Source organism: Heterodontus francisci, chromosome 19 (genome assembly GCF_036365525.1).
Source record: "Heterodontus francisci isolate sHetFra1 chromosome 19, sHetFra1.hap1, whole genome shotgun sequence".
NCBI classification, from domain to species: domain Eukaryota; kingdom Metazoa; phylum Chordata; class Chondrichthyes; order Heterodontiformes; family Heterodontidae; genus Heterodontus; species Heterodontus francisci.
The window spans coordinates 11,145,143-11,158,408 of record NC_090389.1 but is presented as its reverse complement, the minus strand read 5'-3'; the positions used below and the strand labels follow the sequence as shown (position 1 = coordinate 11,158,408).

At 50.4% G+C, this 13,266-nt stretch overlaps 1 protein-coding gene across 4 annotated transcripts in view; it reads right to left on the bottom strand.

The window, feature by feature from the left end:
• Positions 1-13,266, bottom strand: part of LOC137379949 (E3 ubiquitin-protein ligase RNF123) — a 536,536-nt gene that overhangs the window by 31,990 nt on the left and 491,280 nt on the right. For all 4 annotated transcript variants that reach the window (XM_068051365.1, XM_068051363.1, XM_068051364.1 and 1 more), the window contains one exon: positions 6,482-6,576. In XM_068051365.1, the coding sequence (XP_067907466.1) occupies positions 6,482-6,576 (95 nt within the window). The remainder of the gene's footprint in view (positions 1-6,481; positions 6,577-13,266) is intronic.

The window sequence follows — 13,266 nt, the reverse complement described above, 5'->3', positions numbered from 1 at the left end:
TTCTTTAAGTAAGGAAAACCAAAATAAGGTCAAAGAATATGATAGTTCTACCTGTTTCAGGTTTGGGGATGACAACACATTGGAATCACTAAGAAGAGTGGTAATTCCGTGTAAAATAGCAGGGGTAAACCATTTTATTAGTTCGGTTGTAGTATCCCGTGAAATACCTTTGCTGTTAAGTAAACTGTCTATGAAAAAGGCTCGGCTGAAATTGGATATGGAACATGAAAAGGCGATTGTCTTTGGGAAATCTGTAGCTTTGCAGTTTACACAGTCGGGACATCATTGTATTCCTTTAGCGAGACCTAACATCTCTAAGTGGGATGTTTAAGATGTATTAAGGGCATCAGGGGTAGGGAAGTAAAGGAGAAAAGGCTAATTATTTCAAAACTACATCATAAGTTTGCACATCCATCTTGTCATAAACTTAGATGATATCAGTGAAAAACGTGATATCTGTAAAAAAAAAAAACAGGAGGACACCATCGTGACCCATCGTGAGTCTCCCATTAGCAAGGGACTTTAATGAAATGGTAGCAATGGACTTGAAGGTATGGGATAAAGACAATAACATTTTTCTTCTACACTTTATGGACAGAGCGACTAGATTCAGTCTGTCAATGGTAATTTATAGCAAAGACTAAGAAGTAATAGCAGACAATATAATGGAAAGGTGGATAGGAACGGGCCTGGCAGCACGGGCCAGATTTCTAACTGACAATGGAGGAGAATTTTCCAATTATGAATTCAGGCATATGTGTGGAAATATGAATATTTTAGCAATGCAAACGGCAGCAGAAAGTCCAGAAAATACTCCTGCTCCTAATTCGTATGTTCGTATGCAGAGGTAGGTGGAAATGTGGAGTAATCAGTTCAGCCATGAACTTATTGAATGGCGCAGCAGGCTTGAAGAGCCAAGTGGCCTACTCCTGCTCCTAATTCGTATATTTGTATGTATGTTTGTATGTCCTTTTATTAATGGGGTTTGTGAGAAATCATGCCATGATTGACGAAATGCTCCAAAAAATATCAGCGGACCAACCAAATTATAAATTCACAACTGCTCTGGCATGGGCAGTACATGCGAAAAATGTGCTCCAAATGGTTTCGGGCTACAACTCCCATCAATTAGTTTATGGCAGGAATACGAAAGTACCTTCGGTAATGTGGGATCATACCCCAGCTTTAGAGGGGATTATAATTAGTTATACTTTTTTTGTGTAACATTTGAATGCCATGCATGCAGGGAGAAGAGCATTTATTAAGGCAGAGGTTACAGAAAAAAAAATCAACTGAGCTTTGACGTATCGGATCAGGCCATCAGAAAAGAATTTTAATACCGGGGACATGGTATATTATAAAAGAGAAAGGCAGAAAGAATGCAGAGGCCCAGGAAAAGTTATAGGCACTGTGCAAAATGGTAATTTTGCAACTTGGCAACCAAACCATTAGAGTACATTCCTCGTGGCTTATTGGCACTGGTTATACATTGCCAGAATCTGAACAAATGATGGACACTGATGACAGACCACGTACTTCGCATGTACATATGTTGGGCCTTTACGAGCAACAGATTGTGGCAGATAATGGGCTAACTGAGAGTGGCCAAGTGATGAAGATCCAGATAAGGCCATTTATCCCAAAGGTCAACTACCCAAAGTTGGGACTAGAGTGAAGTATATGCCAGAAGGGACTAGTGAATGGCGAGAAGCCACCATTATAGGAAGGGCAGGAAAGGCTGCAGGGAAATACAAACACTGGATGAATGTGCAAGACAAGGGACAGGATATCAGACCTATAGATTGGCAGAAGGAAGTGAAAATGTGGAAGGCCAGAAAATGTAGTGTAAGTTGAGACAGTGGGCCTGAAGATGATCATAGTCCAAGGAAAAGGTCACAAACTTGTGAAAGGAAGTCTGGTTGTAGGAGGGACAGGTCAAGTAGTAGCAGTCCAGAAAGGGATAGGAAATCTAGTAGGGGACATGGTTTCACAAGAGCAAGGACCAGAGAGCAGGCGAGCAGCAGCACAAGAAGTAGGAGCCCTTACGATAGAGAAGCTCTAGTGGCTACTAACAAGTTAGATGGTAAATTGGTAAAGGATGCAAAACCGAAAGATCTCGACAGTTGGAGAGAGTTTGGCATATACACGGAGATGCCAGATAGAGGACAACCAGCATTGTCCCATAGATGGACCTGTACAGAGAAAGTACTTCCCGTTGGTAAGTATAAAGCTAAGGCCAGACTTGTAGCTCAGGGATTTGAGGAACGACTAGGCGACCAAGAAGTTAGAGTGGACTCCCCAACAGCAGGAAAAGCAAGTTTGAGGATTTTCCTAGCCCTCTTAGCGACACATTCGTGGGAATGTAAGAATTTTTGCAAGGGGAGAAATTTCAAAGGGAAGTATTTTTAAAGCCACCAAAAGAAGCTGGAGATATAGAGGGGAAATTATGGAAGTTAAACAAGTGTGTATTTTTCAGTTCGGTCCATCCTACTAAAAGCAGGTTGTATTCAGCTAAAAGCGGATCCAGCAATGTCTTATTGGTACAATGAAGAAAAACTAGCAGGCATTTTCTTGAATGCATGTGGATGATTTTCTGTGGGGAGGATCTCTGGCATTTGAGAAATTTGTGGTAGATAAAGTTCTACAGGAATTTGAAATTGGAAGTCAGGCTTCCAGAGCTTTTAAATATATAGTGTTGAAGATTAGGCAGACTAACCCTAAATCAACAGTCTTACCTACAGAATGTTAATAGGATCCCAATAAGTCAGGCCAGATCCTCACAAATGGAAGAAGCAGACTGGTTAAGGAGTTTAATCTGGTAATTAAACTGGTTGTGCACACAAACTAGACCGGATGCTGGCTGTGATGTATTAGAATTGAGCACCATGCTGAAACATGCTGCTGTTGGGGAAGTGCTGAAAGCAAATAAGACATTGAAGAAATTGAGTTTAGACAAATGTACGCTCAAGCTTCCAGCATTGGGTAACCCAGAAGAAATGAAATTACTAATTTTTAGTGACGCCTCACACGCTAATCTTCCTGATGTTTATTCAAGTGCAGTCGGATTCATTATATTTTTGGGAAGAAATTATAAATGTTGTTCTTAAGTCTGGGAATCGAAGAAAATAAAGAGGATAAATTGACTCTTGGATAAGAATGATCTGATGGGGCACAGTCAACATGGATTTATGAATGGGAAATCATGTTTGACGAACCTGTTGGAGTTTTTTTGAGGATGTTACTAACAGAATTGATAAAGGGGAGTTGGTGGACGTGGTATACTTGGATTTTCAAAAGGCCTTTGATAAAGTCCCCCACAGGAGGTTGGTTAGCACAATTAAAGCACATGGGATAGGAGGTGATATACTGGCATGGATAAAGGATTGGTTAACAGGCAGAAAGCAGAGAGTAGGAATAAACAGGTCATTCTCACATTGGCAGACTAGTGGGGTCCGCAGGGATCAGTGCTTGGGTCCCAGTTGTTCACAAAATATATCAATGATTTGGATGTGGAGACCAAATGTAGTATTTCCAAGTTTGCGGATGGCACAAAGCTAGGTGGGAATGTGTGTTGTGAGGAAGATGCAAAGTGGCTGCAAGGAGATTTGAACAGACTTAGTGAGTGAGGAAGAACGTGGCAGATGGAATATAATGTGAAAAAATGTGAGGTTATCCACTTTGGTAGGAGGAACAGATATGCAGAGTATTTCGTAAATGGTAAGAGATTAGAAAGTGTAGATGTCCAAAGGCAGCTGGATGTCCTTGTCAATAAGTCACTGAAAGCTAACATGCAGGTGCAGCAAGCAATTCCTCTGCTATGTCCAGACTGGCCAAGAGAGTGTGGGAAAATGGCGCACTGACACAGAACACAAAAGTCCAAGTGTATCAAGCCTGTGTCCTCAGTACCTTGCTCTACGGCAGTGAGGCCTGGACAACGTACGTCAGCCAAGAGTGGCGTCTCAATCCATTCCATCTTCGCTGCCTCCGGAGAATCCTTGGCATCAGGTGGCAGGACCGTATCTCCAACACAGAAGTCTTTGAGGCGGCCAACATCCCCATCATATACACCCTACTAAGCCAGCGGCGCCTGAGATGGCTTGGCCATGTGAGCCGCATGGAAGATGGCAGGATCCCCAAGGGCACATTGTACAGCGACTCGTCACTGGTATCAGACCCACCGGCCGTCCTTGTCTCCGCTTTAAAGACATCTGCAAACGCGACATGAAGTCCTGTGACATTGATTACAAGTCGTGGGAGTCAGTTGCCAGCGATCGCCAGAGCTGGCGGGCAACCATAAAGGCTAAAGCGTGGCGAGTCGAAGAGACTTAGCAGTTGGCAGGAAAAAGGACAGAAACGCAAGGAGAGAGCCAACTGTGTAACAGCCCCGACAACCAATTTTATCTGCAGCACCTGTGGAAGAGTCTGTCACTCTCGAATTGGCCTTTATAGCCACTCCAAGTGCTGCTGCACAAACCACTGACCACCTTCAGGTGCTTACCCATTGTCTCTCGAGACAAGGAGGCCAAAGAAGGCGGCCTTGGGAAGGATATCATTGCCATACAGGGAGTGCAACAAAGGTTCACCAGACTTGTTTCTGGGATGACGGGACTGTCCTATGAAGAGAGATTGGGGAAATTGGGCCTGTATTCTCTAGAGTTTCGCAGAATCAGAGGTCATCTCATTGAAATCTACAAAATACTTAAAGGGATAGACAGGGTAGATGCAGCTAAGATGTTTCCCCTGGTTGGGGAGTCTAGAACCAGGGGAAACAATTTCAAAATAAAGGGAAGCCACTTAGGACAGAGATGAGGAGAGGAGAAATTTCTTTACTCAGAATTCTCTACCCCAGAGGGCTGTGGAAGCTCAGTCATTTGAGTCTCAGAGATCGACAGATTTCTAAATACAAATGACATAAGGGGATATGAGGATAGTGTGGGGGAAAAAGGCATTGAAGTGGATGGTCAGCCATAATCGTATTGAATGGTGGAGCAGGCTCGATGGGCTGAATGGCCTGCTCCTGCTCCAATGTTCCTATAGTTAAAAGCACCGTAGCTGCTGAGACACTTGCACTGATATAAGCAATAGACATGGGTATGTACTTATCGAGCATTTTAAAGGAACTCATATAAGGGGCAACCGGAGAAAAATGTTCCTATAGAATGCTATATAGATAACCATTCTCCCTGGGACAATGTCCATTTGACAAAAAGTGGCATTGAAAAGAGGTTGAGGATTGATCTCGCGAGCAGAAAAGAAATGCTGGAAAGAAAAGACATTTCTAAAATGAGTCAACACAAGTCATCAGTTGTTGGATTGTTTTATGAAGAGAGGTGCTTGTTCAAAGAAATTGTTGGATGTCCTCCAAGGGGGCTGTCTTGTGTAATGAGTTAGGAAAATGTGGAAATGGTTTTTTAGATTGCTTTGTAATTCTTTAAAAAAAAAGGGAATATACAATATGTTATTGGCTGGAGCTGTTGAAGTTTGATGGTATAGTAATGTAAAAGAAAAAACATTGTGTCTTTTTTTATATATATACATAATGTATTTAATTTTAAAGAAAAGAGGGGAATCTGTTAGTATCTAAAGTTCTGTTAAAGGATGTTAAAAACCTAGTAGTTGAAGGTAATAGGGTGAATGGGTGTTGCTTAGTTAACTGTACTCGGATGTCCATATAAAGGGCCAGCCAGCACTGGCTGGGTATTAGGAGTGGAGAAGTAAGCTTGGTGGCAAGCAATAAATAGTCTCCACCAAAGCATCTGAGTCTCAGTGTTTTATCCACAAACAGGCTTGAAAGTTTCTCTAACATGAGACGTAGGGACACAAGGTGCCACTCTGACTGTGTCAGATGCAGGGACACACAGATATCCTGACTATGTCAGACGCAGGGACATCCTGTTATCCCCTAAATCAAACACTGTGTTAAACTACAACACAGCCTCTGATAAACATAAACAGCATTATGGTCAGTGTGTTACTATCCTTTACAATGTGTACAGCGTATCAGTACTCCAGCAATCTCTTTTACCAGCCTGAAATATCCATTTTGAAAAAGAATTACTTGCATTTATATAGTGCCTTTCATGACCCCAGGAAATCCCAAAGCACTTTACAGCTAATGAAAATACTTTTGAGGCATGGTCACTGTTGTAATGTAGTTTACTCCACTACTCTGATATCCTTAAGAGTCTGAATAAAATAGCTTTGAGCTCTGTGAGCGGTCAATACCTGGGGTCCACTACTCTATTACATTCTTAATGTAGTGCCTATATTTTCAAGTTTCTGAATTTCTCCAGGCCTAACACACTCCAAAATCTGCAACCTGGAACGCAGGAAACGGCTATGTTCCTAATCCTTGGTGGCAGCGAAAGCTGGTTGATTGAGAAGCTTCACACTAGTGCCTGTTGTCTTACTGTATCATTATTGTGGCTGCAACTGACAGGAAAAAGCACTGCTTCGGGGTGCTGCTCTCTGCGGTACTCACCAGTGCAGTAGCTGCAGCCCGCTTGGACTCTCGGCTCAAATGGGAGAGCAGCCCTTCAACCTTCGCCAACTCCTCCAGGCTGATATAATCTGGGTCTGCACAGGAAGAAACACAGTACAATGGTCACATGCACATCCTGAAACAAATTACAAAAAGCAACTGAAATATGAGAGCCCCAAAACAGCTTTAAATATTGCAAATTCTTATTTAAAGTGGTTTCCATGGCTGATCATCAACAGTGAGGGTAACGGTCAGAGTGAGGTCCAGCACAGTGAGGGTAATAAAACAAGAAATAAAGAACTTGCATTTACATAGCACCTTGCAGGACTTCAGGACATGTCAAAGCGTTTCACAGCCAGTATAGTCACTGCTGTAGGGAACTTGGCTGCCAATTGTTGCACAAGATCCCTCAAAAAGCAATTGGATAATGGCTGATGAAGTATATTAGTCTTGTTGCCTGAGGAATAAATGACACAGGACAAACTCCACCTTTTTTTTCATCCACCCAAAAAGGCAGACAGGGCCTCGGCTTAACTTCTTAGCTGGAAGTCAGCACCTCAGCGTACAGTACCTCCTCAACAGGCACTGAATGTGTCAGCCTGGATTATATGCTCGAGTCTCTGGGCTTGACCTCAGAGGTAAGAGTGCTACCACTGTCACCCTGGAACAGTTTTTAAATCAAAATGAGCTTAAAAGTAGATTCCTCTCTTTAAATGCTGGGCTAAGGTTCAACTGAACTTGATCTTGTCCTGACGTGTAATTCTACAAACTATCCTGAAGGAGTAGATAACAAGCAGGAATCCCCTCATTTTCCTTTCTTCCTAATGCAGTGTGTTGAATAGGTGTTAGCACTCCCTCAGTTAAATGAATGTGCTCAGCACCGATTGAGGATCGACCCTGAGGATCTTCTTGGGCTGCACTGTTCAGCACAGATAACACATTTCCCCGCTGAACCATTGAGGTGTGACAAACACAGGCTTGTATATACAGCTACTGCTATCCAGCTTCCACTGCTCAATAACTAGCTGTGAAGTGTGTGGGAAGAGCCCATCCAATATCCACACTGCTCACAACATGGAGACATGGGGAGCAGCTCCCACAAGCACGTTGTATAATTTTCAGGACATTCTGTATACAATACAGTTGATTAGCAGTCTGTGGAAAGAGTCAAAAGTTCAACTCAGCAGTGGGTTGTAAAATTGCTCCCTTGAATTGAGGCTGATGTCAGAGGATATTTATAATACATTGTCTGCTCCTGTGAACTCTCCGATACCGTCTCTGATGAATTTTACTTTTTACAAGTCTATTTTGTTCTACGTGAATAGCATTCTTTAATAAATATTCTCTTCTGTTTGTGCTCAGTGTTTTGTTGCTTGCGCTTTCACTTATTTTTCTTTGATACAACTGCTCTCTCTCTCTCTGCGCTCCCATTCATTCCCCCCCTCTCTCTCTCTCTGCTCTCCCGTTCGTTCCCCCCTCTCTCTCTCTCTGCGCTCCCTTTCGTTCCCCCCTCTCTCTCTCTCTGTGCTCCCGATCGTTCCCCCCCTCTCTCTCTCTCTCTGCGCTCCCACTCGTTCCCCCCCTCTCTCTCTCTCAGCGCTCCCGTTCGTTCCCCCCTCTCTCTCTCTCTGCGCTCCCGATCGCTCTCTCTCTGCGTTCCCATTTGTTCCCCCTCTCTCTCTCTGCACTCCCGTTCGTTCCCTCCGCCCTCTCTCTGCGCTCCCGTTCGTTCCCTCCCCTCTCTTTGCGCTCCCGTTCGTTCCCCCTCTCTCTCTCTGCGCTCCTGTTCGTTCCCCCTCTCTCTGCGCTCCCGTTCATTCCCCTCTCTCTCTCTCTGCGCTCCCGTTCGTTCCCTCCCTCTCTCTCTCTCTGCACTCCCGTTCATTCCCTCCCTCTCTCTCCCTGCACTCCCGTTCGTTTCTCTCTCTCTCTCTGCGCTCCCGTTCGTTCTCTCTCTCTCTGCGCTCCCATTCGTTCTCTCTCTCTCTGCGCTCCCATTTGTTCCCCCTCTCTCTCTCTGCGCTCCCGTCCGTTCCCCCCTTCTCTCTGCACCCCCGTTCATTCCCCCCCCTCTCTCTTTCTCTCTGCGCTCCCGTTCGTTCCCTCTCTCTGCGCTCCCGTTCGTTCCCTCCCCTCTCTCTCTGCGCTCCCGTTCGTTCCCCCTCTCTCTCTCTGCGCTCCCGTTCGTTCCCCCTCTCTCTATCTGCACTCCCGTTCGTTCCCTCCGCGCTCTCTCTGCGCTCCCGTTCGTTCCCTCCCCTCTCTCTTTGCGCTCCCGTTCGTTCCCCCCCTCTCTCTCTGCGCTCCTGTTCGTTCCCCCTCTCTCTCTGCGCTCCCATTTGTTCCCCCTCTCTCTCTCTGCGCTCCCGTTCGTTCCCCCCTCTCTCCCTCTCTGCGCTCCCGTTCGTTCCCCCCTCTCTCTCTCTCTGCGCTCCCGTTCGTTCCCCCCTCTCTCCCTCTCTGCGCTCCCGTTCGTTCCCCCCTCTCTCTCTCTCTGCGCTCCCGTTCGTTCCCCCCTCTCTCTCTCTCTGCGCTCCCGTTCGTTCCCCCCTCTCTCTCTCTTTGCGCTCCCGTTCGTTCCCTCTCTCTCTGCGCTCCTGTTCATTCCCTCCGCCCCCCTCTGCGCACCCGTTCGTTTCTCCCCCTCTCTTTCTTTCTCTGTGCTCCCGTTCGTTCCCCCCCTCTCTCTGTGCTCCCGTTCGTTACCCCCCTCTCTCTCTCTGCGCTCCCGTTCATTCCCTCTCTCTGCGCTTCCGTTCGTTCCCTCCCTCTCTGCGCTCCCGTTCGTGTTCTCTCTCTGCGCTCCCTCTCGTTCCCCCCCTCTCTCACTGCGCTCCTGTTCGTTCCCCTTCTCTCTCTCTGCGCTCCCGTTCGTTCCCTCCCTCTCTCTCCCTTTGCACTCCCGTTCGTTCCCCCCCCCTCTCTCTGCACTCCCGTTCATTCCCTCCCTCTCTCTCCCTGCACTCCCGCTCGTTTCTCTCTCTCTCTCTGCGCTCCCGTTTGTTCTCTCTCTCTCTGCGCTCCCGTTCGTTCGCTCTCTCTCTGCGCTCCTGTTCGTTCGCTCTCTCTCTGCGCTCCCATTTGTTCCCCCTCTCTCCCTGCGTTCCCGGTCGTTCCCCCTCTTTCTCTCTCTCTGTGCTCCCGTTCGCTCCCCCCCCCCTCTCTCTGCGCTCCCGTTCGTTCCCTCTCTCGCTCTCTGCGCTCCCGTTCGTTCCCTCTCTCTCTCTCTGCGCTCCCGTTCGTTCCCCCTCTCTCTCTCTGCGCTCCCGTTCGTTCCCCCTCTCTCTCTCTGCGCTCCCGTTCGTTCCCCCTCTCTCTCTCTGCGCTCCCGTTCGTTCCCCCTCTCTCTCTCTGCGCTCCCGTTCGTTCCCTCTCTCGCTCTCTGCGCTCCCGTTCGTTCCCTCTCTCTCTCTCTGCGCTCCCGTTCGTTCCCTCTCTCTCTCTCTGCGCTCCCGTTCGTTCCCTCTCTCTCTCTCTGCGCTCCCGTTCGTTCCCCCTCTCTCTCTCTGCACCCCCGTTCATTCCCCCCCCCCCTCTCTCTGCGCTCCCGTTCGTTCCCTCTCTCTCTCTCTGCGCTCCCGTTCGTTCCCCCTCTCTCTCTCTGCACCCCCGTTCATTCCCCCCCCCTCTCTCTGCGCTCCCGTTCGTTCCCTCTCTCTCTCTCTGCGCTCCCGTTCGTTCCCTCTCTCTCTCTCTGCGCTCCCGTTCGTTCCCCCTCTCTCTCTCTGCACCCCCGTTCATTCCCCCCCCCCTCTCTCTGCGCTCCCGTTCGTTCCCTCTCTCTCTCTCTGCGCTCCCGTTCGTTCCCTCCCCTCTCTCACTGCGCTCCCGTTCGTTCCCCCTCTCTCTCTCTGCACTCCCGTTCGTTCCCTACCCCCTCTCTCTGCGCTCCCGTTTGTTCCCTCCCCTCTCTTTGTGCTCCCGTTCGTTCCCCCTCTCTCTCTCTGCGTTCGTTCGTTCCCCCTCTCTCTCTCTCTGCGCTCCTGTTCATTCCCCCCTCTCTCTCTCTCTGCACTCCCATTCGTTCCCTCCCTCTCTCTCTCTCTGCACTCCCGTTCGTTCCCTCCCTCTCTCTCCCTGCACTCCCGTTCGTTTCTCTCTCTCTCTCTGCGCTCCCGTTCGTTCTCTCTCTCTCTGCGCTCCCGTTCGTTCTCTCTCTCTCTGCGCTCCCATTTGTTCCCCCTCTCTCTCTCTGCGCTCCCGTTCGTCCCCCCCCTATCTCTGCGCTCCCGGTCGCTCCACCCCTCTCTCTGCACACCCGTTCATTCCCCCCCTCTCTCTTTCTCTCTGCGCTCCCGTTCGTTCCCTCCCTCTCTCTCTGCGCTCCCGTTCGTTCCCTCCCCCCTCTCTCTGCACTCCTGTTCGTTCCCTCCTCTCTCTCTCTGCGCTCCCGTTCGTTCCCTCCCCTCTCTCTCTGCACTCCTGTTCGTTCCCTCCCCTCTCTCTCTGCACTCCTGTTCGTTCCCTCCTCTCTCTCTCTGCGCTCCCGTTCGTTCCCTCCCCTCTCTCTCTGCACTCCTGTTCGTTCCCTCCCCTCTCTCTCTGCACTCCTGTTCGTTCCCTCCTCTCTCTCTCTGCGCTCCCGTTCGTTCCCTCCCCTCTCTCTCTGCACTCCTGTTCGTTCCCTCCCCTCTCTCTCTGCACTCCTGTTCGTTCCCTCCTCTCTCTCTCTGCGCTCCCGTTCGTTCCCTCCCCTCTCTCTCTGCGCTCCCGGTCGTTCCCCCTCTCTCTCTCTGCGCTGCCATTCTTTCCCTCCCCTCTCTCTCTGCACTCCTGTTCGTTCCCTCCCCTCTCTCACTGCGCTCCCGTTCTTTCCCTCCCTCTCTCTCTGCGCTCCCGTTCGTTCCCTCCCCTCTCTCACTGCGCTCCCGTTCGTTCCCCCTCTCTCTCTCTGCACTCCCGTTCGTTCCCTCCCCTCTCTCACTGCGCTCCCGTTCTTTCCCTCTCTCTCTCTCTGCACTCCTGTTCGTTCCCTCCCCCCTCTCTCTGCACTCCTGTTCGTTCCCTCCCCCCTCTCTCTGTGCTCCCGGTCGTTCCCCCTCTCTCTCTCTGCACTCCTGTTCGTTCCCTCCCCTCTCTCTCTGCACTCCTGTTCGTTCCCTCCCCCCTCTCTCTGCACTCCTGTTCGTTCCCTCCCCCCTCTCTCTGTGCTCCCGTTCTTTCCCTCTCTCTCTCTCTGCACTCCTGTTCGTTCCCTCCCCTCTCTCACTGCGCTCCCGTTCTTTCCCTCCCTCTCTCTCTGCGCTCCCGTTCGTTCCCTCCCCTCTCTCACTGCGCTCCCGTTCTTTCCCTCTCTCTCTCTCTGCACTCCTGTTCGTTCCCTCCCCCCTCTCTCTGCACTCCCGTTCGTTCCCTCCCCCCTCTCTTTGCGCTCCCGTTCGTTCCCTCCCCCCTCTCTTTGCGCTCCCGTTCGTTCCCCCTCTCTCTCTCTGCACTCCTGTTCGTTCCCCCTCTCTCTCTCTCTGAGCTCCCGTTCATTCCCCTCTCTCTCTCTCTGCGCTCCCGTTCGTTCTCTCTCTCTCTGCGCTCCCATTTGTTCCCCCTCTCTCTCTCTGCACTCCCGTTCGTTCCCTCCCCTCTCTCTGCGCTCCCGTTCATTCCCCTCTCTCTCTGCGCTCCCGTTCATTCCCTCCCTCTCTCTCTCTCTGCACTCCCGTTCGTTTCTCTCTCTCTCTGCGCTCCCATTCGTTCTCTCTCTCTCTGCGCTCCCATTTGTTCACCCTCTCTCTCTCTCTGCGCTCCCGTCCGTTCCCCCCCTCTCTCTGCACCCCCGTTCATTCCCCCCCCCTCTCTTTCTCTCTGCGCTCCCGTTCGTTCCCTCTCTCTCTCTCTGCGCTCCCGTTCGTTCCCTCCCCTCTCTCTCTGCACTCCCGTTCGTTCCCTCCGCCCTCTCTCTGCGCTCCCGTTCGTTCCCTCCCCTCTCTCTTTGTGCTCCCGTTCGTTCCCCCTCTCTCTCTCTGCGCTCCTGTTCGTTCCCCCTCTCTCTCTGCGCTCCCATTTGTTCCCTCTCTCTCTCTCTGCGCTCCCGTTCGTTCCCCCCTCTCTCCCTCTCTGCGCTCCCGATCGTTTCCCCCCTCTCTCCCTCTCTGCGCTCCCATTTGTTCCCTCTCTCTCTCTCTGCGCTCCCGTTCGTTCCCCCCTCTCTCCCTCTCTGCGCTCCCGATCGTTTCCCCCTCTCTCTCTCTGCGCTCCCGTTCGTTCCCCCCTCTCTCTCTCTTTGCGCTCCTGTTCATTCCCTCCGCCCCCCTCTGCGCTCCCGTTCGTTTCTCCCCCTCTCTCTGTCTCTGTGCTCCCGTTCGTTCCCCCCCCCCCTGCGCTCCCGTTCATTCCCTCTCTCTGCGCTTCCGTTCGTTCCCTCCCTCTCTGCGCTCCCTTTCGTTCCCTCCCTCTCTCACTGCGCTCCTGTTCGTTCCCCTTCTCTCTCTCTCTCTCTGCGCACCCGTTCATTCCCCTCTCTCTCTCTCTCTCTCTGCACTCCCGTTCATTCCCTCCCTCTCTCTCCCTGCACTCCCGCTCGTTTCTCTCTCTCTCTCTGCGCTCCCGTTTGTTCTCTCTCTCTCTGCGCTCCCGTTCGTTCTCTCTCTCTCTGCGCTCCCGTTTGTTCTCTCTCTCTCTGCGCTCCCGTTCGTTCTCTCTCTCTCTGCGCTCCCATTCGTTCTCTCTCTCTCTGCGCTCCCGTTCGTTCTCTCTCTCTCTGCGCTCCCATTTGTTCCCCCTCTCTCTCTCTCTGCGCTCCCGTCCGTTCCCTCCCCTCTCTCTCTGCACTCCCGTTCATTCCCTCCCCC